Raw genomic sequence first — 26833 nt, 5'->3', positions numbered from 1 at the left:
GAAAGTAAAAGCTGGGTCTTTATACAAATGGCTAATTACATTACAAAGAAAATAATTTTGTCTAAGGCAGATTACCATTAATAGTCAATTTATAAAACACCATGTTTTTACAGTTTCCTACTTAATGCTAATACTTAACATTTCAGCTATACATATATGTTTCCTCTGTAATCTTATTTGCGTGGATTAAGAAAGGTAAGCTTAACACAGCATAAAAATATAATGTAAAAGTAAGAAAATATACTTACTATGAAATCGTCGTAAAACAGAGTGTGACTGACTTGCAAATGTCTTATTAAGCTGCCATTGAAGCCGCTTGGATTCTCATTAGGTATTAAACGGCAAAGTGGACAGAACTAGAAATAAACAAGAAAGAGTTTTAAATAATCATTAGTAGTAGAATTAGAAAATTAAATAACCATTCAACAAAGTGAATTTTAATTTTATGAATCTATTAGCCATACCTTGGTATTACATTTTAGAATTGCATAAATATTAAAGCAACATAAAAAAACTGCATTTATTTCTTCATATGCATTTTTTAAGAGCATAGCTATTTTTTCATATTTATCAATTTATTATTTAAACAAGATTAGAGTCAGTAGATGGACCATAACTCAATTGGTTACCTGCCTCTTGAAACACGTTTTTCTTGGTATGTGGATATTTTGTTATTACACATTACATTATCCATATTGTTTACTTTGGGGGGATTATTTTCTTAGGATAAATGACCATAAATGGATTCAAAGATCAAAGTTATGAACATTTATGGTCCATAATATATCTTGCTCTATAATTTAATATTGCCACCAGTAAAATAGATTATAACACACCAGCATCAAGCATTAGTATTTACACATATTTTCCTAATTTAATAGCCATTAATGGGTCTCTAAGAAAACTTTCCCATTTTGAAACATGTATAACTCACAAAGAATTGCAAAAAGAATACCAGAGAAGTGCCATGTCGCCATCACCCAGCTTCCCCAAATGGTAACTTCTTATGTAACTATGGTACATTATCGAAACCAGGAAGTTGGCAATTCACTAGAGAACACCTGACTTAGATTTCACCAGTTTTCACGTGAACTCATTTTCTGGGGGGTGGGGGGTGGGGGGGTGTAGTCCTATGAAATTTCATAACTTGTATAAATTCATATAACCATCAGCACAATCAAGATACAGAACTGTTCTCTCACTGCAAAGAACTCCCTTGTGCTAACCTTTAAATCTTCCCTTCTGAACCCTGGCAACCACTGGCTAGAGAATTTTTCAGATTGGCTTTTTCCACTGAGCATAATGACCTTGGGATTCATCCACATTGTTGTTGTCAAGAGTGCTGTCCTTTTCATTGCTGAGTAGTGTCGCGTGGCATGGGTGTACCACAGTTCATCCACTTACCTCTGAAGGTCATTTGTTGTTTTGGGCTGTTACAAATACAGCTGCAATGAACATTTGTGTAGAGTTTGTTCTGCATAAACATGTTTTCATTTCTTTAGGATAACTTTCCAGGAGTGTGATTGCTGGGTCATATGGTTAGTATTATGGTTAACTTTGTAAAAAATCTGCCAAACTATTTTCTTTTTTTTAATTGAAGTATAGTCAGTTACAATGTGTGAATTTCTGGTGTACAGCATAATGTCCCAGTCATGCATATGTACAGATACGTTTGTTTTCATATTCTTTTTCCAAACTTTTCCAGAATGGCTGTATCATTTTACATTCCCACAAGCAATGTGTAAATTATCCACATTCTTGCCAGCGTTTGGTACTGTCAGCATTTTTTATTTTATTCATTCTGATAGGCGTGTAGTGGCATCTTAATCATGGTTCTAATTTGCATTTCTCAAATGGCTAATATAAATGACTCTTTTTACGTATACTGCTTTATTATATCTTAACGTATGTTTTTTTTAAAAATTCTATTTTTTCTCCTGGATTCAATCCCCAGTACATCCAATGAAATAAATATATAAATACATAAACCTAATTACCTCTCCCACCAAAAAACCAAAACAAACAAATGCCATGTATTTACTACTATTTGATCCCTGTCTTTGAGTAACTGGGGCTCCCTGCAGGAAGAAACTACATGTGTCTTGTTAACCCATGTGTTCCCAGTGGCTGGAAAATAGTTTTCAGTTTTATCCCAGCCTCTCACTAACTTAACCTTGGCAATTCATTAATCTTCACCTGTAAAAGGTGAATTATCTGTTTTGCAGGGCTCTTGGTAGATTTAGAATAACATGTCATTTAACATTTTGAAGCTCAGTCCTTGGCCACTATTCTTATCACTCAAGCAGATACTTCCAATGCAGCACAGCAAGGGCTACATTCAACATATGAAAAGGCACTATGTCCTACTCTGTGCTAGGTTCTCTGCCAAGGGCTGGGCATGCAGTGGTGAACAAAGAAATTAAGTTCCATGGCTTCATAATAATTTGGACAGAGAGACAGACACAAACTACATACACAATTGATGAATCCTGATAACTGAGAAAAAAAGAGGGGAGAAAAGCAAGAGCTGAAATTAATTTGCATGTCAGGGAACTGAGAAAGGAAGATTTAAACTGAGCTCTACAAGATAAATAAGAGGTAATCAGTGAAAGAAAACACTGGGCAGAGAGAAGAGCCAGAAAGTGTGGCTCTTGCTGAAACATCTTCCCTTGACAAGATAAAATACTGAATTTCTCTCAAAAGTGGACTCATAACTCAATCTGAAGCATGCTGTTTGTGTCATTTGCCTCTTTTGAGTTCAATATTCCATAGATACCATTTTTCAAAAAATAAAACATGGCAGAATTACTGTGTGACAAAAAGGAGCTGGTGTCTTCTTTTTAATTTTTATTTTTTATTGAAGTATAGTCGATGAACTGTTGACTTCTTAAGGCTGCATATGAGAAAAATCAAAATGTCTTGATGTTCTTAACCTACTACCCCAGGCTTGAGCAACTCAGAAAGAAAAGATTAGTCGCTTGCGGTTTGATCTCTGAATTATCTAATTATATCTGGAAGGCAGAATCATTTGCCCAAATCTCTAACTGCCAAGAAATTTCTTACACGTTGTTAGTCAGATGATGTCACTGATCTTATCTGCAGACAAACCCAGCGCAGTCCTTTGAAGCAAAAATTCCTTGTTAACTTCCACACCAATCCAGAATCAGCCATCCTCCAAGATCTCCCCCCAGGCTGTTTTCGCCCACGTGTCCTCACTGGGGATCTGTAAACACATGAACCCCAGCCCTGTTACAGTACTACCCCCAACCTTTTCATGACCACAGTGTTTACCCTGACTTCCAGCGGCACTAGATTCTTCAGTGACGTGTGTCTTCAGCTTCTACACTTAGGCAAACACTAACACAGGAAACCTGAAGGTCTTCTGTTCCAGTGACACCTTCAGACAGCTCTAGTGTATCACAGAACTGTGGCTTTTCTGAACAATCTGCTTCTCTCCTGCCTCAAGGCCATGACAGCATCCTGGTCTTACAGTAAAATTTTAACACTTCACTGCCCCCACCCCTCCCAGCTTGGGTTCCTCAACTGTGAGAGTACATGGCTTCTTCTGAGAAATCTTTAGTCTTGATTTTATATAGTTCCGGAAGTGGTAGTAACACACCGTCACCACCTGACTCATTTACTGCCACCCTGTGAAAAAGGCATCATCAGTATCATCACCCCCATTTTATAAACAATGAAACAGAGGCAAAGAGGTTCATGGGGTTTTCAAAGCGTATCTCCTCCAAAGCAAATTCCATGGGCAATCTGATCTCACTATTCCTGGCTTATTTCTGTCCTTATGCCGGCTCTTTAATGACTTCTATGACCTCTAAATCCTTGAAGACTCAGCATCCAAGGGCCACCTTCAGTCTGATGGCAACCTGAGCAGCACGTGGACTGGATTTCTGCAGGAGTAGGTACACAGTACCAAAGCCCTGGATTGCTGCTATGATGCAGCCCATGGTCCAGAGTGCCCAGAGTTCCTCCAGCCAGAGCAGCACCCCGGGCACTACTGGTCAGGGCTCAGGCTGTGTCACTAACACCTCCTTTATCATCCTTCCTAGGGTTGCTAGGAGACGGCAAAGAGCTCAGTAAATGGTAGTCATTATTATGCCATCCTAATGCTTTCTTCAAACTTCCTCTAGTTCTCCAGGTACCTGTCATAAAACACCTGAGTCCAGTTCCTCCCCCAGAGCACCCTGAGCAGGAAAAGCCCTTGACAATCTCCCCTGCTTCTCCCAGACATGCCAAGCTCCCATCTAGCCATTCCAAGAACCAAACCTCTGGGCCATCAGGTTGAGTAACAAATACTTTTGCCGGCACTCTGGGGCTTTTCTCCTTAACTTGCTGGTAGAGCACAGATGTTTATGCCCTGCAGCTAGACTATTAGGTTCAAATGATAGGTCTGCTTACTGACCAGCTGTAAGACTTACTTCTCTGAGCCTCCATTTCTCGTCTGCAAAATGGGGACAATAATTATATCTATCTCACTGGATTGTGAGGACTATCTATCAATCCTCTATCTTCTTAAGGCTGCTTGCTCCATCTGCTTAAAGATTACTTACATTTCAATCTCATCCACTTTCTAAAAGATTTTTATGAAAAACAACCCCTTAAAACTCAAATAAAAAACCCCCCAAAACTCATATATATAAAGCCCACACACACATATATACATACACACATGTACACACATATAACATACAACTAAAATAAAATTCAAAATAATCTTCAAGGTATCATTCTACATCTGTTAGGCTTGGGTAATTTGGGGGGGGGGGGAGGAGGTAATTAGGTTTATTTATTTTAACGGAGGTACGACGGGTTGAACCCAGGACCTTGTGCATGTTAAGCATGTGCTCTACCACTGAGCTGTCCCCTCCCCTCTAGGCCTAGGTAATTGTAAAATAAATGTACCCAATCATGGTCAAGTTAAGGTGAAAGTGATTTACTTCTGAACTGCCGACACAAATACAAGTCAACTCAAACTTTCCAGAATGCATTTCAGGAGTTAATGAAAATTGGCACTCTCAGTCCCAGAAATACCGATCTAAGGAACTTCCTCTTAGGAAAAAAATCCTATAGAAGAAAAAGTTTAAACGTACAAGAATGTCAATTCAAATCCCCCAAATCGGCAATAATCCATGTTCGAAAACAGTAAAATGGCTAAGTTAACAATGATACACCACTCATCAACTACACAAAAATGAAAATTGTAAGTCACACGGCACAGTAGAACTAAAATGCCAAGTTGAAAAGAAAAAAGGTAGCATTCATAATGGATCTAGGAAATGATAAGCAATATGTGTGTTTAATGTGGATGAAAATTCAAACCATGAAATAAAACAACAGATTAATTTAAAAAGATGAATGACTTCTACTTTTCATTTCTAGTGTATTCTCATCATAACCTTATTTGCATTATCAAAAAATGTGTTTAACTGAGGATGTGACCACAGTTAGCATCTTAAAGTTAGATCTTAACTGTGCATTTTGCAGAAAGGTTTTATGCTGTTTTTTTGTTTGGTTTTATTTTTTAATGGAAGTACTAGGGATTGACCCCAGGTAGAGCTATGCAAGCACTCTACCACTGAGCTACACCCTCCCCGCTTAACTATGCATTTTGGATCTACTTAGTTGATTATGCTTACGATTATCTGTAAGAGAGAATGTTGTCTAATTTCATAAACGGAAGAGTGATTTTCACATTGGTAATTCATCAGTTTCAACTCAACACTTTCATATCTTGTTAACATAGAATCACCATAACCTTGACATAAATTATTTGTTATGATATATCTATAAATAGAAGCCCACTAAATGGATTTTCTAGTGTATACTGAGTTTAAGCATTGCAGAAATGCATAGTAACACAAATCCTCACCACGGTTCTCCTTTCTGATCTGTGATGAGTAATACAATGATCCAGCAGGCTCTCTTCATCCAATTCCCACTGACAAAATGGACATACACACCTGGGAAATGTGTAGAAAACAAAATATTACTGAAATTGCTGTCGATAATTAGTAGTCACTGAACTAGAGGTAATAAACAGAATGCAGGTGGATCTAGTTTCTAGTCCTCATTCTTCTCGACTTGATATTCTTTTTCCTATCCTGATGATAATCTTGGTGCCTCAGTTTTTTCTCATGAGGAGTATAAATATGTAACCTCACGGGGACAGGATGGAGATACAGTCACAGTTTACTTGCAGCACTTTATTGTCTTTGGAATAGAAGTACCATCTGAACTTCCATTCACTAGAAACAGGATCACACCACCCAGCCACACCTGCGTTACTTTTCCTGTCCCTTGAACTTCCTGCCTTCCCTAATTCAGAATTGGGTGCTACTTGTTCTCCAACCAGCATATCTAATGACACCAGCATATATAACTACAGGGGTCAACTCACAGTATTAGCAGCCAGTGAAGAATGAAAAGTGGCCTGCAACTGCCTTGCTAAGTCCTTATGCACACCTAGGAGTATCTGTCCCTTGCATCTGTGCGATCCAGTGGAATAGCCACTAGCCGTGTGTGTCTACTAAGCACTTGAAATGAGGCTAGTCCAAATTGAGATATGCTGGAAGTACAAAATACACACTGCATTTTAAAGGCTATATATATATAGTGAAATATCTCAATAATTTATATGTTGATTACATGTTCAAAGGATAGTATTTTGGCTACATTCGGTTAAAGAAAATATATTAAAATTTAATTTCACTTCTTTCTTTTTACTTTTTGAGTATGGCTACTACAGAACTTAAAATTACATATGTGTTCTGCATTATATTTCCACCGCACAGAGCTGCCTTAAATTCTTAGGGACAATATAAAGGCTTGGAATATTCTTCTCATTTTCCATTATAGACAGAGATTCCTGTTCTCCAGGACTTGTATTCTGGACAAGCTCCCTATGTAAGGATTTTTTAAAATCTGAATTATGTAATAAGTTCTTCTATAAAGCAAAGATTTCTATCTTCAATGCAACTATTAATCTATCCTGTAAGACTGATTAATCAACAATCCTTCTCATTTTCTATTATTTTAATTCGTGATTATTTAATTCTAACCAGCAGGAAAAATTTGTATTTAAACTAGCTTTTGTATATTTTAAAATTTTCATAAAGCCTATCAACCTTACAATCAAACCTTCACACGTTCTCTACTCATTTGTTATCCTTCTTTCCTATTGGTTCTGGTGGCCAATCTAACAGAATTCATACTCTGCTTAGAGTTAAGACACTCATTTACAATTTATAACAGAATGGTATAAATCTAATTCTATAATAAAAGGTACATTTGCAAAGTAATCTCCAGTAAAACCAGAGGAAGGGGGTGGTCATTTTGACTTTCGGGTTAGGAAATTTAAGCTATATTTTGAGCCGTATACTTCCTTAAAATAAGCAGAACTAAAATTTATCTTCAAGAGAAAAAAAAGAAATTACATTCATACCGAACACCTCTGTTGGACAGCTGAGTTCGTAAGAAAATTTAATGGTTTCGAGGAGAGGGTACAGCTCAGCAGTAGAGTGGGTGCTTAGCATGCATGAGGTCCTGGGTTCAATCCCCAGTACCGCCATTTAAATAAATCAAACAAACAAACAAATAAACATAATTAACCCCCCTCAAAATTAACGGTTTCAAGCCATCATCCTTATGCAGGAGAACACAAATCAATTCTTAATTTCTTTAGCAGAGGCAGATGACAACCTTCGTAATTACTCTGCCCATCAGAATAGTTATGACCCTGATTTGTTCCTTTTTTTTAAAGAAAAAAAAATCGTTAGTGATCAATATTCTCTACTATACCTACTAGCCCTACCCCACCCTCTTCCTCCAGCCCCATGTAGGATGATGACCCAGCAAACAGGTATAAGATTCAGAATGCCTGGTCCTGGCCTGTTCTTTTTTTCTTTTTCTTTTGGAGGGTGGGGATGGGGGATAGTTAGGTTTATTTCTTTCTTTTTTTTTTTTTTTTAATGGAGGTACTGGGGATTGAACCCAGGACCTCATGTGTGCTAAGCATGGGTTCTACCACTGAGCTATACTCTGCCTTCTGATCTTTCTTGTTAGAACATGTACTGACATGTCACTTCCTACCTTCTAAAGAGAAACCAGCAAAATGGGACGGAAGAAGCTGGGGAACTGTGGTGATGGCAAAGTAAAGACAAATAACCTCTTAACCGTGATCCACTTCAAGGATCTGTTAGTCACAAAGCAAGAGCCTAGCAGAAATCCAACAGTTCTGCTTTCTATTTTTGTCTCCTCCTTCATAGAAGTTCATCTGAGGAAGTTTCCCCAATGTCTCCAGTGTTTGGTTAGTTCTCGCAATACAAAGTTTTTGAAGCAGAGAGAGCAAAATTCTTTCATAATTATTGCTGTTAACAATTGATTATGAATAACAGGTATTATGGTTAGAAGCCTAAACATAACTACCTACATATTTTCACGATGAAAATGTTAAACTTTCCAGCCCATTAAATTCCTTACAGGCATATCAAATTTAGCATTAAACTGTATGGTACTGAAACAAACCTTGTTGTTGTCTCCCCAAGTTCTTGGAGCGGTCCATACTTATCTATGTACTTCTGACATGTTCTTATGTGTGCCCTCATTTCACTGAGGCAAACCTACGTAAAAGCAAATGAAAATAAGCTCACTGTTGAAAAGGGGCTCACTTAAAAGGCAATGAAGTCTTTTGTGACCCAGCTTTATTGCTTTCCTTATTTCAAATAAGGTCATAGTGTAAAGTCAGTTGATTAAAAGGACACATTCATGATAATAACACAACAAATTTAAGGCATTATCATGAATAACACTATTTAAAAACATTTTTTTAAATACTTAGAAGACTCAAAAGTTGAGTTCTTGAATTTGGTTCTCCTAGAAGTGTATGTTTTTTAAAGTGGAAAGATGCATATTAAATCAAATTTACCTTTTTGGGGTGCCATTACCTAAATCGGTGATGGAAAGAAGGACATAAGAAAGAAAAAGGGGAGAGGAAAAAAAGAGCAAAAGGAAGGGGAAAAAAAAAGAAGTAAAAGAAGAGACAGAAAGAAAGAAAAACAAAGAGAGATAAAAAGAATACATAGATGGATTTTAGAGATGTCCAGAGTAAGTAAAAAGAAACCCTGTGCTTCAGGGAAAGATATAAATCCCATGGCTCTATAACACGTCCAGTCATATTACATGAATTCACAATACACAGTATACTTAATGGCCCCATTAAGAGCAAACATAAAAGACAGCTCTCGCAGTCCATTTTTATGAAGGCAGAAGAATAAAGAGCCCTTGTTCTTCCAGATATACATCCAGGGATCCTAACCATGAGGGGTCTGTTGCTAAATAACACATGTTCTACTAAATGTATCATTAGAAACTCTGATAAGATCTGGTGCTAAAGGAAGCGGTACAGCTGTGGCAAGGTGGCCGACACACCCTGCTTCTTTCTGCCCAAGCTACGGATGCTGAACCTCAACCATCTACCACATCAAGATGAGCAGTTATAATTGCTTCACGAAAGACAAAAATAAAAGCAAATGCAAAAGTAAGAACAAACCCTTGCTTTATACATATCCATCTAGAAAGATGTAAAAACTAGGACCAAGATCTAGTCAGCTGTCTTAAAACAGACTGTCTTACAACCTTTAACATCCAACTTTGCACAGCAGCACTCTCTCAACTCTTCAGTTCTTGGGCTTAAGGTTTCTTCCTCTTTGTATTCCTTGATCAACGAAGAGACGCAGTCCTCATATAAGTTAGCAATTTGAGGACTATATCCTGACAAATGAATTGATAAATTCATAGAGCGTCTAGTCTAGACACAAAGCTATGTAAACCATTGTCAGCGGTGGCAGAAGGAACATAAACCACTGTGCTTGCTCTAAAGGTGCTTATAATCCAGTGGAGGAAAAAGAGACAAACCGGAGATGTGTAGACAAGTAGACAGGAAACGGTTTGATATTGGGGACTGGAATACTAAAGCCAGGCTTCATGGAGTAGAGATCAGGCCTGGACTCGAAAGCATAAGCAGAGTTGAAAACGGCTAGAGAAGACCTAGAGATTATCACCTAGTGAAGTAAGTCAGAGAAAGAAAGATAAATATCATATAATAGCACTTACATGTGCAATCTACAAAATGTGATACAAATGAGCTTATTTACAAAACAGAAACAGGCTCACAGACATAGAAAACAAACCACAAAAGGGAAGGCAGGAGAGGGATAAATTAGGAGTTTGAGATTAGCAGATACACACTATTATATATAAAATAGATAAACAACAAGGACCTACTGTACAGCACAGGGAACTATATTCAATGCCTTGTAATAACCTATAATGAAAAAGAATATATATATTTGTATAACTGAATCATTTTGCTGTACACCAGAAACTAATACAACATCATAAATCAACTATACTTCAATCAAAAAAAAAAAAAGAAATGGGGGGTTGGTGAAAAAAGGCAGGGGACCTCCACCCAGAGGATTTTCTTGTTTCTGTCAGACACCAAAGCTGGGATAAAGAACTAGATGACAGAATAATATCCAAGTTTGATTTTGTGCATGTTGAATTTTACATGATGACAAAATATCAAAGTAAAAATAAGCAACAATTATTATTAAGAATGAAAGAAGCCATTGATTTCAAGGATGTACTACATTCCACAGTGCTAACAGCCACTTATGTTTTATCACTTACCTTTATAACCACCCTGTGACACTAACATTATCTTTTCCCTCAATTTACAAAGAGGCAAACAAAAACTTAGATTAATAACTTGCACCAAATTATAAAGAGTAAGTGAGAGGATGAGTGTTTGATCCCAGGATGTCGGACTCCAAAAACCCTGCAAAGACTCTGCAGTCAGGCAGCCGTGAATAGATTTTTTTGAGTCTTACATAAATATTAAAAAATGCACTGAGCATTTATTACGCACCAGTCCTTTTCCAAAGTGCTGGGTACACAGTTGTCAATAAAACAGACACAGTCCTTACCCTCCTGGAATCTGGTGGGGATAATGGATATTAAATTTAAAAAATCACTAAAGCATAATTATAAATGGTGACAAGTGCTGTAAAGAGAAAGCACAGAGTGCTAAGAGGAAGTACACAGGCTACAATTTAGATGAACGATCAAGAAAGGCTCTCTAAAGAAGTTAAGATCTTCAGTACACGAGCTCTCTTTTGAGCTCTAGACGGGTAATATCTAAATATCTCCCCCTTAACAGTCCAAATTGAATATATCTAAAGCTCAACTCTGGGTTGTTCTCCAAATCTGCTTCCCTGTATTGGCACTTTCACCCACTCGTCTCAGAAACTCGGGAGGCATTTTTGACACCTCACCCTCACTCACCCCCACATCCATCCGTTACCAGTTTCCTGCAACCCCTCTCCTGAATACACCTGGGAACAACCTCTTATTCCACACCTAACGCTGTTACCCGAACCCAGCTCCCTTACCACCTATCCTGAAGGCCACTAACTGGCTTCACCAGTCCCGCTTCCACCTCCTCCAAACCACTTTCCACACACATGCTAGAGTGAGATCTTAAAAATATAAACCCGATCAAAAGCTTACACTTTTCCTATGACTCAGTGTTGCATTTGAGATAAAATCTAGACTCTTTTACACAGCCTCCAAGACCTCACATGATCTAACCAGGCTAATATAGCATCAACAGAGGAGAACTGCGACAAGGAGGAAGTGGTCGAGAGAGAGAAATACTGCAAAGCCCAGAATAATATAGGTGGAATTATGCCACCAGATTTGAAAATAAAGCTATTCATTGGGTGGGCGGCAACAGGGTAGAAGGAAAGGAGGCCACAGAATAGGGGGATCACAGGAGTAATGGGGAGAGAGGAAGCAGAGGTGGTCCATGAAAGCATTTGTTTGAAAAATTAGGTGATGGTACGGTCAGGTGTCCTCTGTCCATGCATATGGACAGTGTCGTGGAGGGAAGAAGAGGGGAAGCTGAGACAATAAACTCTGAAAAATCGGGGTAGGATGAGGTCAAAGGCATAGATGAAATGATTAGATGCATCACAACTTCCTCAGAGGTCTAAGCCAGTAACTGAGCAAAGGCAGGGTCCCATACCAGGGTGTCACACTCGGTGCAGTTCTGGAACTCGGATTTCATTCTCTTGGCCACATCAGTTGCTGGAACTCCTTCTGAGGGAAGGTACGCCCGGCAGTAAGGACAAGTCCACTTATTGTTCTTCAGACTGGTAGCGATGCAGGAACGGCAGAATCTACAGGAGACAGACCAAGAATGCATCATTTTCCTTAGCAGGTACAAAGGAGCCACCCCTAGGTGTTCACTTGTGGAAACTGTATTTTAACGACACCTTGTACATTGAGAGCTGTCCTGCCAAATGAAAGGTCCGCCTGAATCCCACGCTTGCCAGAGAGGCTCTTACCTTCCCAGTAAGACTTCTCTGGGGTCATGTGGGTCACATGTTTCCCCCATCCCCATGCCCACCTCTGCCCATTTAAACAAAAGATGGCAGACAAGGTGGAGAAACAGCATATAAACAGAATTAAAACTATAACTCAAATATTACTTAGCGATAAAAATGAATGAAATAATGCCATTTGCAGCAACATGGATGGACCTAGAGATTGTCATACTAAGCAAAGTTAAGTCAGACAAAGACAAATATCCCATGATATCACTTACATGTGGAATCTTAACAAAAAAAATGATGCAAATGAACTTATTTACAAAACAGAAACAGACTCACAAACGTAGAAAACAAATTTATGATTACGAAAGGGGAAAGGCAGGGAGGAGGGATATACTGAGAGTTTGGGATTAACAGATACACACTACTATATATAAAACAGGTAAATAACAAGGTCCTACTGTATAGCACAGGGGAACTATATTCAGTATCTTGCAATAGCCTATAATGGAAAAAAAAATCTGAAAAAGAATATATATAATGGGTATGTATAACTGAATGACTTTAATGTACACCTGAAACACAACATTGTAAACCAACTATACTTAAATAAAAAAAAAAAACCCATTACTCAAAGGATATCTAATGTGTTTTTTCTCCTCTTTAATCCTACTTTACCTTACAATTTACGGGAGGAGGGTTGGAAATAGGTCTTTGCTCTGTGGGGTTTTGTGTGTTAGGTGAGAAAATAGTAGCATGTTGAGGAGGTAAAAATTATCTAATCAAAATTAAGAATGTCCTCCAAGTCAAAAAATACAGTCTCTGGTTTACTTAAAGATGATCATGATAAAAAAAAAAAAAAAAAGCCATGATCAACAAAATACACAGAAAATCTTGACCTATTTATAGGAGCTGTTGAAGTAAAAGTGAGCGTTTAGATAGACAGGTTGTCCACATCAGCATGATCTGATAGCTTTAACTCGGCACATAATATCTATTTGAGAATACTAATTTGTGGCAAAAGTTAAGCATTTTAAAGTTTAAGTATACTATACATACTGAAAAGTTCATATATCACAGGTATACTGTTCAATGAAATTTCACAAACGAGATTCTCAAGCCTACCAGCCGTTACTGATTCTTAAAAGCACTCTCTTCTGCCTCTGTTATAAAAGTCTTACGCTCACACAGGGGATGCTGACGTCTGCATTGTTCTTGAGGCATCTGCTTGATGTTTATGCCTGCCCAGCATCCACTTCCCCTTTTTCTTGCAATAGCATGATTTCACTCTGCAGGAACTGCGTCTCTTATTATATTAGATACAGTCTGGTGAGACCTGAGTCAAAGTGCCCACAAATCCCGTGCTGAAGGCGGAGCACCTGATGCTGGCTGGCCTGAGGAAGCAAACCTTCTCTCTGGGAGATGAACACTAAACAGAGTGACATAAAGATCGGCTCTGCTCTTTATTTAGGACCCCAGATCTGCCTGGGTTCCTGCCCTTTTCTTTCTAGGTGTTTTTGTTATTTATGGTGTTTGGTAACTTTCTATTTTAATATAATTTCAAGCTTGATACAAGGCTTTTTTTAAACAAAATTTTAAAACACTTCCACATATCTTAATTCATTTGACCTTAACAAACCCCTAAGATCATTATTTCCTTTAGATATGAGGAAACTGAGAGACATAAAGGTTAGGTTACGTCTGCAAGGTCACACCTACAGGAAATCCTGAACTTGGTTGGTCTTAAGCTGGGGTTTTCTGACTCACGATTCAATAACCTGTCTTTCCACAACATCAGCTGCCCCAGTTGGAAAGAACACTACTTTTGGAATCAAAAGACCTAAGTCTTAGTCTGTATTTACTTCTCTCTGCCTCAGGCGATTAACTGTAAAGTTCTAAGGCACAATCTGCCCTTGCATTTCTTTGAGTCCCTAAGAACTGGTTCTCAGGGTGTAGGCTTTGAAGAGTATTTATTACCAATGATCCAAATGCTTAACTCACAATTATCATTTCTAATACAACACCTATGGTTCTGACATGAATTCTTTATATAATTTAGGAGTAAGCAGATAACACGGTGTTCTTGTCAACCAGAAGTCTGTCTTCCCCCTTTTCTCACAAAATTTATTTGAATTTTATGCCAATACACACAACAGACTAATATATTGGTGCCAAGCCCCGCAGTAGCTCTCAGCTCTCACAGGAACCCTCAGTGCTGCTCCGCTTTCTCCTTTACCCTGACTGATGGCACACTGAGGTTCAGAGAGGTGTAGCAACTTGCTGAGGTCACACAGCCAGAGGACAGTAGTGTTTGAGGATAAACCTCAAACAGTTTGGGGACAAGCTCAAAGTTGGCAGTCTTTTACAAGACACTTTTAATTCCTCCCAAGACATGCAGAAGCAGCAAAGGTGTGACATCACTGATGGACCTGGATAAGCCCATGGGCTTTACCTAGGACACTTCTGTTGCTACTTTGTAAATGCCTTGCACAGGTTTTTGTAACAATTGATGACCATGACCATGAAAATTCCTAGTAGACACACATGAAAAGTCACACACTTAAGGCATTTTTTAAAATGCAGTCCCTCACTATGACTGTGCTGTCTGTACAGTGGTGTTGCCTGTGGCATGAACCTCTCAAGTGAGCACTATGTAGGTGATGCTGTGTTATGTGACAATATTAACTGCAAATCTGGTAGATGAGTCAACTAGCTGTGCTCCTTTTAATAAAAGTGATTATTAACCTGAGAAAACACATCAAGACCAAGGTGTTTTGGAACAGACTGAATTTACTGATTATGAGTACATAAAAACCACAACCTTTGTAAGCGTTATCGTGAAAAGGTACTGGATGCTACTGCTGCGCAAGTCTCACTTTCTGGGGTGCAGAACTGCTTCCTTCAAAAGGTCTGAGGTGAACATTCTCTCCTTAAAGGTGTAGTTACCAAATGCAAATCATGAGAGCGGGAGCATCTAACATCCCTACCCCAGAACCTTGGTATGAAAAGTATACACGCGATCCAACGTTTTATGAATTGTCTAATCAGAATTCACACAGGGCTCTTCAGGGTTAGGTAATGCATAGCAGGGCACAGAGACAGGATGACTCAAAACTCAAACCTCTTACAAAGCAGGAAAGTGTAGAAGTGAATATATAGTGTGAGCTACTTGCAGGTTTGCAGATGTACGAAAACACCTGGGGTGAAGAAAATAAGAACATTTACCTCCCTGATGGAGAAGTGGGAGCTGGAAAGAAAGGGGTATTTGGCAGAAGAAGGGTATTTTCCTTGTCGAATTTTAGGTTTGAACAATGTGACCATAATGTATTACCTATACCATAACTGATTCTTTTAAAAAGTTAAACACTTACAACCACTTGGCATAAGTGATCTGGTAGTTTCTTAGAAAACAAAACTTAGAGGTGCCCCATGAGCCTGCAATGCCAAGCCCAAGTATTTACTCCAGAGAAATGAAAAATATGTCCATCTGTACGAGAATATTCCCAAGGAAGGTTTTCATAATTGCCCCAAGCTGGAAATAATCCATCAAGAAGCAAATGAATAAAGAAACTGCAGCAATGGATGGAATACTACACAGCAATAAAAAAGAGAGAAGTACTAATACAAACAATAACGTGAATGACCCTCAAAGACACAGTGAGTAAAGAAGCCAGACACAAGTGAGTACATCCTGTATAATTCCACTTACATGAAGATCATGAATAGGCAAAACCAATTATGATAGAAAAAAATAACAACAATGACTGTATGTGGAGGCGGACCAGGTAGCAAGGGGCATGGGGGAACCATCTAGGGGCAATGGGACTATTCTGTATCTCGATAGGGCTTAGGGTCAAAACTCAGCGAATAGTATACCTAGATGTATACATTTCATAATATGTGTAATTTACATTAAAAAAGCCCATAAACAAATACTGAACACTGGTTAATATTATGCATGCTGATATGAAAAGGATAGAGCATGCTGATATTTGTAACCTACTCTGAAATGCATCAAAAAATACAATGGATTGATGGATGGATAGGTATGTGATAAAGTGAGGGAGAAAAGCAAATATGGCAAAATCAGCAGTTGCAGAATACAAGTATGGATATTTGGGTGTTCACTGGACAGTTCTGTAACTTAGCTGTATGTTTGAAACTTTTCGTAATAAAATATTAGGGGAAATCAATCACCTTACTATAACTTAAATTTTCTTTACTCCTGAGAAAAATTCACTTGGAAAATTAGGAAGGGAAATGTTTGGAGGATGAGAGGCCCGAAATTTTTAACGGAATGTGATTTGAAGAGAGAAACATTTTAAAAAAAATTTATTTTGAAGAGCATCCAAATTCAGTGTGAAGAAAAGATTATTTTGCATTCTTGATTATTTAAATAAATTTAAAGAGTTCAAGGGGGGAGGGATATAGCTTAGTGGTAGAGCGCATGCTTAGCATGCGTAAGGTCCTGGGTTCGATCCCCAGTACCTCCACTAAGAATAAATAAATAAACCTAATTACCTCCCCCACACCAAAAAAAAAAAAAAAAATTAAAAAAAAAAAAGGCTGAAGGGGGAAAAATACAGAAAATGAATTTGTATGGCTTTTAGAAAGAACAGTTATTCCAAGGTTGAAATGAAGACTTTATAAGAGAACGCATAAATCTGCACACACCTCCACAGCACGCATTCACTGGCGAAATTTGTAGTAATAGCTTGTGATTGCCAGACAGTGTTCAACATGCCCGAGATGCAACTATGGCAGCGCCCAAAGTGCCTGCCCTCAGAGTTCTAGAAAGCAGAGAGAGGAAATAAACAGGTAAACAAACAGCGCGGCAAATGATAAACGCCCCAAGAAGAATAAAACTGTTGACAATAAAAACAGAGTGGGTGGGGCACAGAGAGCATCAATCAGGAACTAGATAGTGTCTAAGAACTCTGAAACCAGCTGGAAACTTAATTATTCCATCACTATTGTTTATTTTATTAACCCCTTTCTGTTTCTCTAATTAAGTGATTCGCCATAAAATTGGTATAATGTAAAGGGTCGGCTTGGTATTGGAGGCAAATGGGGAAAGGGTCGCTGAGGACACTGGGTAAAATTATGTACATGATTTTAAGAGGGAAACCTGCACCCTAAGTATAGTAGGTTTCAAGAGGAAAGGGATGCATTAGGGCCTCGGAGGGGCTTAGGGCTAGACCGGCAAAATATGTATCCAGAGGTGGTCCCCACATGAGGTTCTGGAAGAAGCCCTTGGCAACATGTGCTGGGTCTGACATTTGCCTCATGTCCTCAACACTGAGTGGCCTCACTAGGGAGGCCAACGTGAAGCTGAAGGAGAATCCTGAGCTGGCCTGAGGGGCTTGAATGTAGAAATAGAGTAAGGGGAGTTGCTATTGTCATTCAAAGTGAGAATGCACGTCTCAGGCTAAAATATTCCAGCACAGGGCAATAGGGCAATAAACACACACACACAGACACTCTGGCACCAGTCTCCCTCTTCACCAGTGATGGAGCAGCCTGGACAGGCCCAAGTGCAGCTGTTCTTGGAGCACAGGCCTTCCAGCCAAGCGCTGAGCCTATATGGTCCCTTCGATGCTTTTATGTCTCCAATCAGGTGACACTCAAAGTCCATCCTAGGACCATCCAGCCTCCAAAAATGGACTCTGCATATCTCTACCCTCCATCGCATGCTGATTTTTATACTCATCCCCATAAGGAAAATTTTATTTCCTTTAATCTACAATCTTAGAGGGCTGACTACAACCCTCAAACACTGTCCTCAGCTTGCTGTAAACAACTGTCAATTAAATAGGATTATCTTAAGGCTGTACTTCTCACACTTTAAAATGGATATAAATCCCATGGGCATCTTGTTAAAATGCAGATTCTGATTCAGCAGACCTGACAGGGGCTGAGATTCTGCAGTGCTGCTGGTCCTCGGACCAGGAGTCAGGTTCTAAAGAGAATCACGGATAAAACTCAATCTGCGACATTATTTGGGTTTTGTTTGTTAGAGAATAAATACATCATGAATAGATCACTAATATTTAATTTGCCTATGTCAACACTAACGTTGCTAAGTAAACACAGAGCAGTTTAACTACCAGATGAGGCAAATTTCAGCTTAATTACATCTTTCTGAAATTTTCAGTAATACAGGCACAGATGAATAACCCTGTAAAAGGAAGAGAGTTCAAAACCTGTCATGAAACTCCTGTCTGTTGCACAGATTACACAGCATCTGTTGGCTGGCTCTGTGAAGTGCTTGTCCCAGAGTAGTATCTACCAAAGTATCCAAACTTTGTCTTAGAGTCGTTCATTAATTCAAAATATTTAACACCTACTAAGTGCCAGATCTTAAAGGAGTGGCAACATGGAAAATAGCATTCCTTTCTTAGAGCAAAGGCGCTCAAGAGTTTTGAGGCCTTGATGGTACAAAAGACTTCAATCATCCTGTTTTAAGTGATGCTTACCCAAGCACATTGGAAGGAGGAGACATTCTATACACACTTGTTTTAGCATCAGAGGCCTGAATGGCTCATAATTAAACTGCAAAATTTATCTTAAAGTCAAATCACAGGCCAACAGGCACATGAAAAGATGTTCAACCTCGCACATCATCAAGGAAATGCAAATCAAAACTACGATGAGGTATCACCGACCACTCGTGAGAGTGGCTATCATCAAAATGATCACAAACAACAAACATCGGTGAGGATGTGAAGAAAAAGGAAGCCTCGTACACTGTTGGTAGGAATGTAAGCTGGTGCAGCCACTGTGGAAACAGTATGGAGGTTTCTCAAAAAGCTAAAAATAGAACTACCATATGACCCAGCAATCCCACTTCTGGGTATATATCCGAGAAAAACAAAAACACTAATTTGAAAAGATATATGCACCCCAATGTTCACAGCAGCATTATTTTCAATTACCAAGATATGGAAGCAACCTAAGTGTCCATCAACAGATGAATGGATAAAGAAGATGCAGTATACGTATCTACAATAGAATACTACTCAGCCATAAAAAAGAACGAGGTTTTGACACTTGTTAGCAACATGGATGGACTTGGAGGGTATTATGCTAAGTGAAATAAGTCAGAGAGAGACAAATACTATATCATATCATTTATATGTGGAATCTAAAAAATACAACAAACTAGTGAATATAACAAAAAAAAAAAAAAGCAGACTCAGATATAGACAGCAAACTAGTGGTTACCAGTGGGAGAGGAAAGGTGGGAGGGGCAATATAGGGGTAGGGGAGTAAGAGATACAAACTGTTAGGTATAAAATTAGCTACAAGAATATATTGTACAACACAGGGAATATAGCCAATATTTTAGAATAACTATAAATGGAGTATAACCTTTAAAAATTGTAAATCATATTGTACACTTGTAACATATAATATTGTACAGCAACTATACTTCAATAAAAAAATCAAATCACAAGTCAAGTATTCTATCAATGATGATCTGCAAACAGATGGGAAACTTCTACAAACTCCCACTACTTCAACTACCTGCTTCTGTGCCCATTTAACACTCAACATCCTCTTCAATGGACAAACTGTCCATTCTCCTAGTTAAGGCCAGGGCCCCACTGTAAATCCTAGCCCTGCAATTCTCTCTTCTCCCCTGTGCATCAAAATCTCCCTTACTATGGGTTCATTGCTATCAGCATACAAAATATTCCATTCTCCTTCTTTTAAAAGAAAATTCTCTTGATACCACTTCATTTTCCAGCTATGGTCCCAATTTCTCTCCTTCCCTTTGCCTCCCAACTCCATGAAAGGGCTTGCTACCTCCCTGTCTCTAACTTGCTTCTCTGATCCCTTGTGAATCCACTCCAGTTAGGCTTTGGAGCCCAGTTCCACTGAAAGTTCTCTTTCCAAGGCCACAAATGGCGTCTATGTCACTAAATCCAGTGGCCAATTCCCAGTCTTCACCCACTTGACCTTTAAAGCAGCACTGGATTCAGTGGGTCCCTCTTCCCTCAAAAATACTTCTTGCACTCACTCAGCCTGCGGGACACCATGTGGTTTCCTTCTTTCCCCGTCGGCTGCTGCTTTTCTAGTTTTCATGTCTCAGCTTCTAAATACTGGTGGGCATCTCAGCCATCTATTCTTTTCTAATTATACTTAATCCTTGATGAGCTCATCCAGTCCCAGGGATTTACAATGGGTGTACATTTATGATTCCCAATTATATCTACCTCCAGCCCAGCTCAGATCCTCTGATCTCCAGATTCACATATCCAACTGTGCACTCAGCATCTCCACTTGGTTGTCTCAAACGTGGCTTGTCCGTAACTGAACTCCTGACTTAACCCTGACTCTCATCCTGTCCTCTTAGTCTCTCGCAGCTCAGTTAAGAGCCACACCAACCTCTGTTCAGGCCAAGGGCTTTGCAGCCACCCTTGAAGTCACACTCCGCGCTGAACCCATCTTGCTAGTTGCGCCTTCAAAAATATCTCACATCCTTCTATTCTCACCACCTCCACTGTTCTCTCTCACCTGCATCATCACAGTGGCCTCCTAACTCACGCTCTCATCTTGTTCCTCCCACTACAGACTATTCTCAGCAGCCAGAGCAATCCTTTCAAATCAGCTCAAGCCATGACTCTGCTTAAAATCCTCACTCAGAGAAAAAGCCAAACTTCTTACAAATGCCCCCACCGCTTAAAACTGCCCTTCACTTACTTTTGCTCCAAACCAGCTTCCTCACCTCCTGCTTTCCTTTAGACCAACTGCACAAAATAAGGTCCTGTTTGTCAGTAGTCCATGCTCAGTAAGTATAGAAATTGAGAGAAATATTTAGAAACTTGTATAGAAATCTGACAGTTATGTCTGTCGAATCTAATAATTTTTCAAATGAGAGCTTGTATTTGATACATTTTTGTATTTTTAAATTCCATTTTTTGATAATACATTTTTTATTTTATAAAAGTATTGGTCTGTGACGGGCTGGAAACTAAAACAAAACAAAACAACCTCACTAGTTCTTTACAACAGATAATTTAAGAAGCATTGCTCTAAATATCCTAAAATTGCTACTGCCCCACATAATTCCTTTGTCTCGCTTCTTTGTCTTATTTTTTTAACCCACTGGCACCATCACTATGTAACAAACTACATACTTAACACTCCTTTCTTGTTTACTGTCCATCTTCCTCATAAGAATGCAAGCTCCAAGAGGACAAGCTTTTGTGTCTGTGTGCTCAGCACAGAACAAGACAGGCTGGCTGGATCAGAAAATGAATGCACGCCATACAACGGTAGATCTAACCAAACAACCCACAGCAGACCAAAGCAATAATGATGACGCTAAATGAACAATGATATGATTTTAATCTACAGGAAACTGGATTCCCACTGTCTGCTGAGCAACGTGTACCGGTATGCATGGCTGCCTGCCAGGAGAATTCTGAAGGGTCTTCAGGTCAGCCTGATACTGATCTCACTTTTGTTTTGATAACCAGATTTTAATAACCCTTAAAAACTTGTTGAATGGATGTGATGGTTAGCCTTATGTATCAACTTAGCCAGCCTACAGTACTCAGTTGTTTAATCCAACATTTATCTAGGTGTTGCTGTAAAAGTATTTTGTACATGGAGCTAATATTTATAATCAGTTGACTTTAATTAGATTATCCTCAATCAACTCCCTAAAATCAATCTCTCTTTCTCTCTCTCTCCATGTATTTATATATAATGTATTGGTTGTTTCTCTGGACAACCCTCACTAATAGAAAATACATAAGTAAGTAATAAAGATCTATAATAAATCATAGGATAGGTAGCTTTAATCTAAGGTTAAAAAGGAAATCTTTGGGATCGCGCATCTGTAAGAATGAAAGCACTGTGGGGACTGCAAGTGAAACAGGTGAAGGGGGCCAAAAGGTATAAACTTCGATTTATAAAATGCATATGTATGACCAGGACATTATGCTGTCCACCAGAAACTGACATGGTAAACTGACTATACTTCAATTTAAAAAAAAGCATCAGGAAACTCTCAGACTCCACTTAGAGAACCACTAATTTGGTGCTCGTACTTGACCACAAATGGAATGTTTTAATCCATTTACCTGAAAGCACTTCAGAATTATCCTCAACAGTTTCATATTAAAAAATTAGGCAAATTCTGCGACGTGGAGCAGCTCATCCCAACTCAGTTCAACGGCGATGTGGTTCTTTGTACCGCGTGGTCTGCTCCAGTTTGTACAGACATCTCTTAGGCCTGTTCTCAACCTCTTGCCCCTTTCCAGTAAGTCCCTTAGCTCCAGCTCCTCCCTCTTTCCCCTAACCCTCTTTCCCAGTATCTTTTGGATATTTCAATTTAGATATCTTCCTATCAGACATTCAACAGGCCTAATGATGAGTTCATTAACTTCCTTCCTGAGCTAAACTCTGCCTCCCTTTATCTCTGTCCTCCACTTTTTCCTCCCTCTGTATCTACCATAGCCAATTGGACACCATATTTCTTTGAATATTTCTTTTGACTGCAAATCAGATTCCTTTTTAGTTTCACTTACAGTTTCAACTCATCTACTCCCTCTTTCCCCAGCTCACTGATAACAGAAGATAAGGCAGAGGTAGGAAACCTTTCCCCCAAATCTATTTTTACAATTGATACGTTATGAATAACATCAGTTCAAAAGGACAGAACATTAGAATGGAACTTCTTAAAGTTCACCAAAGGAAAAAAGAACTAAGCTAAGGGTAAGGCTATCCGGGACATCTTGGAAATGTCACAGATCTATCTTTTGTGGCCCAGTTTTATTCTGAAAGGAATACAGAGATCAGAAATAACACCCGTTCACAGGTTTTTGTTTGCTTTATGGAATAACTCAAGGAACTAGAAACCATGTTTTGAGCTTTATTATGGGCTACTTTTACATTTTAAATAGTCATAAAAATTCCATGACTCACCCTAATACAAATGAAAAAACTGAGAGTCAAAAAGTTTAAGCAATGGGGTGGTTATACAGGTGGTCAGTGTCAGAGCTGAATCTCAAATTCTGCTCTCTATCAAGCCCAGGGTTTTACTGCATCATAACACAGGACACACATTCATTCAAGGTATTGTTGCCATTGCTATACTCGCCTGACTTTGAAATAGGTTTACAAACAGAAATTAGCATAAACAACCGAGTTCACCAAGTTTGGAAATTGGTTTCAAATGGGATAATATTATAGAAGTTTCATTTGCATTTCCTCATTTTTCCAATTTAAAGTTCAATGGAAGAGAGTAATTCATTTAGGAAGTACAAATGATATTAAGAGTGCTCACCAATCTCCAGTGCAGAAGGGACTCTAGTTAACATTCATAAAGTGGAAGGGGCCCCAGTAAATTTGCCAAAAGGAGGAGTGTGGAAATTCTGCCCACAGCCAGAACAATGGACATAGATTTGTCAAAACAAAGAACAGTGAAGTGAGGGAAGGCAATTTGTCCAGCCCTTGTTGTGTTACTTCATGACTATTTTTCCAGCTGCTGGTTTCCTATTCACTCCAACAAAGAAAAAGATTACACAACGGATTTAACATTTTATATTATCCTTTAGCACAAGTAAAACACGGCAAACAGTAAGTTATAGCATTCAAAACGCAAACCAGGGAAAACAATCTCCAATCAGATAACCATCTCCAATAGCAAAGCTGCCCAATTCAGTTCTACGAAAGGAAATCTTCAAGGCTTGATGTCCACTTTGTGTTGTGTCTTTGGTACACCTTAAAAGTTTTAATGCAAATATAGACAAAATTTAAATGTGGTTATCCTGAGGTGGTTACTGCCCTGAACTAATCAATAGATTTCATATATTACACAATAACATCTTGCCTTCCATCTTGGCCTTGGGGAATTATGTCAATGTGCAGCTGGGAAGCAACATCAGTAACCAGACAGGAGGTAAATTAGCCTTGAGTTTAAAATACAAAGCTGAAACAACAGGCCCTGAAAATATAGCCACAAAACACATTGTGTGGGCTGCAGATTTTTCTCCCTGGCTCATTGCTGGGTTTTTCAGTATTGAAAACTGCATCTCAGTTACTAGGTTATAGGTGTCAAGGACCACCTAAGTCCTCTTTACAAGGTTTTGTGCACTTGAATTTACAATATGATACTTCTTTTTTCCTGGTAAGCCATTAGGAACCTCATCAAACTAGTTAGTTGGTGGTCCAAAGAAGAGATTAAGTGGGCTTCCACTCTTGTTCCATGTAATCCCCTCTTCCCCGGGGCCCCAGCCCCCCCCCCAATTATCCACAGTCACACCCCCAAACACTCACAGGAAGAAAGCTTCAAACTAAACAGAGAACACAAATTCACAGCTCCAACTCCCACTACTAGCTACTCAGGCACACATTAAGGACGTGCCAATTTTATTTAGGGATTTGTTTTTAAACTCTTCCTAGAAACCACCACTGCTGTACGCCAACAGCGAGTTTTAGTTAAACAGTAGGTACGTGGTTTTTAAGACAGTTATTTTTATCTGTACTTCCTACCCACGTGGGGAGGCGGTGCGTAAGGCAGGTAGTCTGCAACCTCCGTCACTTGGTCGGCTGGGTTTTAAACCGCTCCATTCAAGGGCTTGGGGGTAACGTTCAAGCCCCAGACCCCACCCTGACGAGTTGTCAAACTCTAACGACTACAGAAAGCCACTAGGACGGCCCAGCTTGTCTTGATCTCTGAGGGGTTTGGTCGTCTGTGTTGGGAAAAGGAGTTGGGGATGGAAAGACAGTTTGTACAGATCCTTCTTTGCTCAAGAGACCGGCCTTAGCGGGTGTTCTGGAAACACGTGCACAGAGCCAGCAAAGCAAAGCCGACCCGGTTTCCGGGAGGAGAGGGAAGCACCTCTGAGTGGAATAACTGTGCTCTGCGGGAGCCCCCTGCCTTGGGCCGAGGCGGGTGCTGCTTCTCCAGCCAAGCGCACCCTCCTCAGCTGGCAAGCCCCGGCTTCCCGCGACTCGCGCGCCCGGAATCCCCTTCCCGGGGGCGCCACACCTGGGCTTCCGGACGAGGATGCCGGGCCCGCTTGATGCTCTTTTCTCCCCCTGAAATCCTGTGTCACCTTCAGGCTGGGCACTTTCCCCGTGGCCCCCACTCGACGGGTCCAGGTTTCTCCCTGTAGCAGTTCCTTCAAACACTGGCTTCTGAAACCTCCATCCCCAAGGCTCCCCCGACATCGTCCTCCCCAGGGGGTGGGCACGCAAACCCACCTCCCCTGGCACTTACACGTGGCCGCAGCGGGTCCGGACCGGGTGGTGCAACACCTCTAGGCACACGGAACAGTCGAAGGACGTGACGGGCAGCTCCGGGTCCCTCTTGCGCTCCAGGGCCCGCTGGGTGGCCGAGGCGGGCGCGGATTTTCCGCTATCGCTGCTCAGCAGGGAGCCCATCGCTGTGCCTCCCGCCCAGACGGCGGCCAAGAGCTCGGTGGCTGCTGCCGGATTGTTTTGTTGTCCTGCGGTGAAGGAAGGAAGTCCCAGCCCAGCTGCGATCGCCGCCTCCCAGCGCGCCCAGCTAGCGCAGCCCAGAAGCTGCCTCCGCCGAGGCGCCCAACCGCGGTCTGGGGCGGGCCGAGCGCGCGGCCGCGCGTCTGAAACGATCTTTGGGGCGCTGCCTTACTTGAGGCGTGGAGGCGCCGGCGGCCGCCGCCCCTTGCACGCTGCGACGTCCCGTGGCCCTGGGAGGATTGAAACCTGAAACCTCAACTGCAGAGCTGAGGACCTGGGCGGGCAGTGAACCTTCCTGGCTATCGCTTGCATCCTCCTTCTCAACCACTGTAGCAAGTGAATGTGAAAGTGCGGGCGTGGTCGTGCGTGGTCGTGCTTTAAGGGAATCAGAGAACACCCACTTGTAAGGTGATGGTCCTATCAGTCCTGCTCTGTTGTAATCATAATAGGCTACAAAGATGATCTATGCGCGTCTACTCAGGTCATCTAATCAACACTCCATTAATGGAGAGGTAGCATGCGCAGTGGGAAGTGTTCTGAGACCTGGATGCGTATCCCAATTCTAGGACGGGGGTTCTAGTGCTAAATCCTAGGACACTCCCCCGCCCCCGCGCCCCCGCCCAGTTTCTTCACTTTAGGATTTCCTGCTGTTGTTTGTACTCCCCTCTCCCTCCTCTTTTTAATATTTATGACCAAATATATCATTTAATTCACACAGTTAGTAAGACTTCTTTAGTGCCTGCTGCATGCCAGACTCCTTTCTGGTGATGGGGACACAGTTCCGAACAGGCAAACAAAATCCCAGTTCTCACAGAACTTATTCAAAAAAAATTGTTTGGAGATAATTATAGATTGACACTCTTATTATTAAAAATAATCCACAGTAATGCCTAATATGCACATGCAATCCACACAAGAATACATAATAATTCTATAAACTTCATCCAGTTTCCCCCAGACTTTACTTT

At 40.2% G+C, this 26833-nt stretch overlaps 1 protein-coding gene across 1 annotated transcript in view; it reads right to left on the bottom strand.

Annotated features, from left to right (window-relative positions):
• RNF125 (ring finger protein 125) overlaps positions 1 to 26220 on the bottom strand; it is a 32421-nt gene extending 6201 nt beyond the window's left edge. The window contains exons 1-5 of the mRNA XM_010946823.3: positions 25645 to 26220; positions 12101 to 12254; positions 8539 to 8633; positions 5885 to 5975; positions 249 to 356 (exon numbers count right to left, since the gene is read on the bottom strand). Coding sequence (XP_010945125.1) covers positions 249 to 356; positions 5885 to 5975; positions 8539 to 8633; positions 12101 to 12254; positions 25645 to 25808 — 612 coding nt within the window. The 5' untranslated portion in view covers positions 25809 to 26220. The remainder of the gene's footprint in view (positions 1 to 248; positions 357 to 5884; positions 5976 to 8538; positions 8634 to 12100; positions 12255 to 25644) is intronic.
• Positions 26221 to 26833: the final 613 nt, after the last annotated feature.

This window comes from Camelus bactrianus, chromosome 24, assembly GCF_048773025.1.
Source record: "Camelus bactrianus isolate YW-2024 breed Bactrian camel chromosome 24, ASM4877302v1, whole genome shotgun sequence".
NCBI classification, from domain to species: domain Eukaryota; kingdom Metazoa; phylum Chordata; class Mammalia; order Artiodactyla; family Camelidae; genus Camelus; species Camelus bactrianus.
The sequence above is the reverse complement of the archived record's forward strand: the minus strand, read 5'-3'. Positions and strand labels throughout refer to the sequence as shown.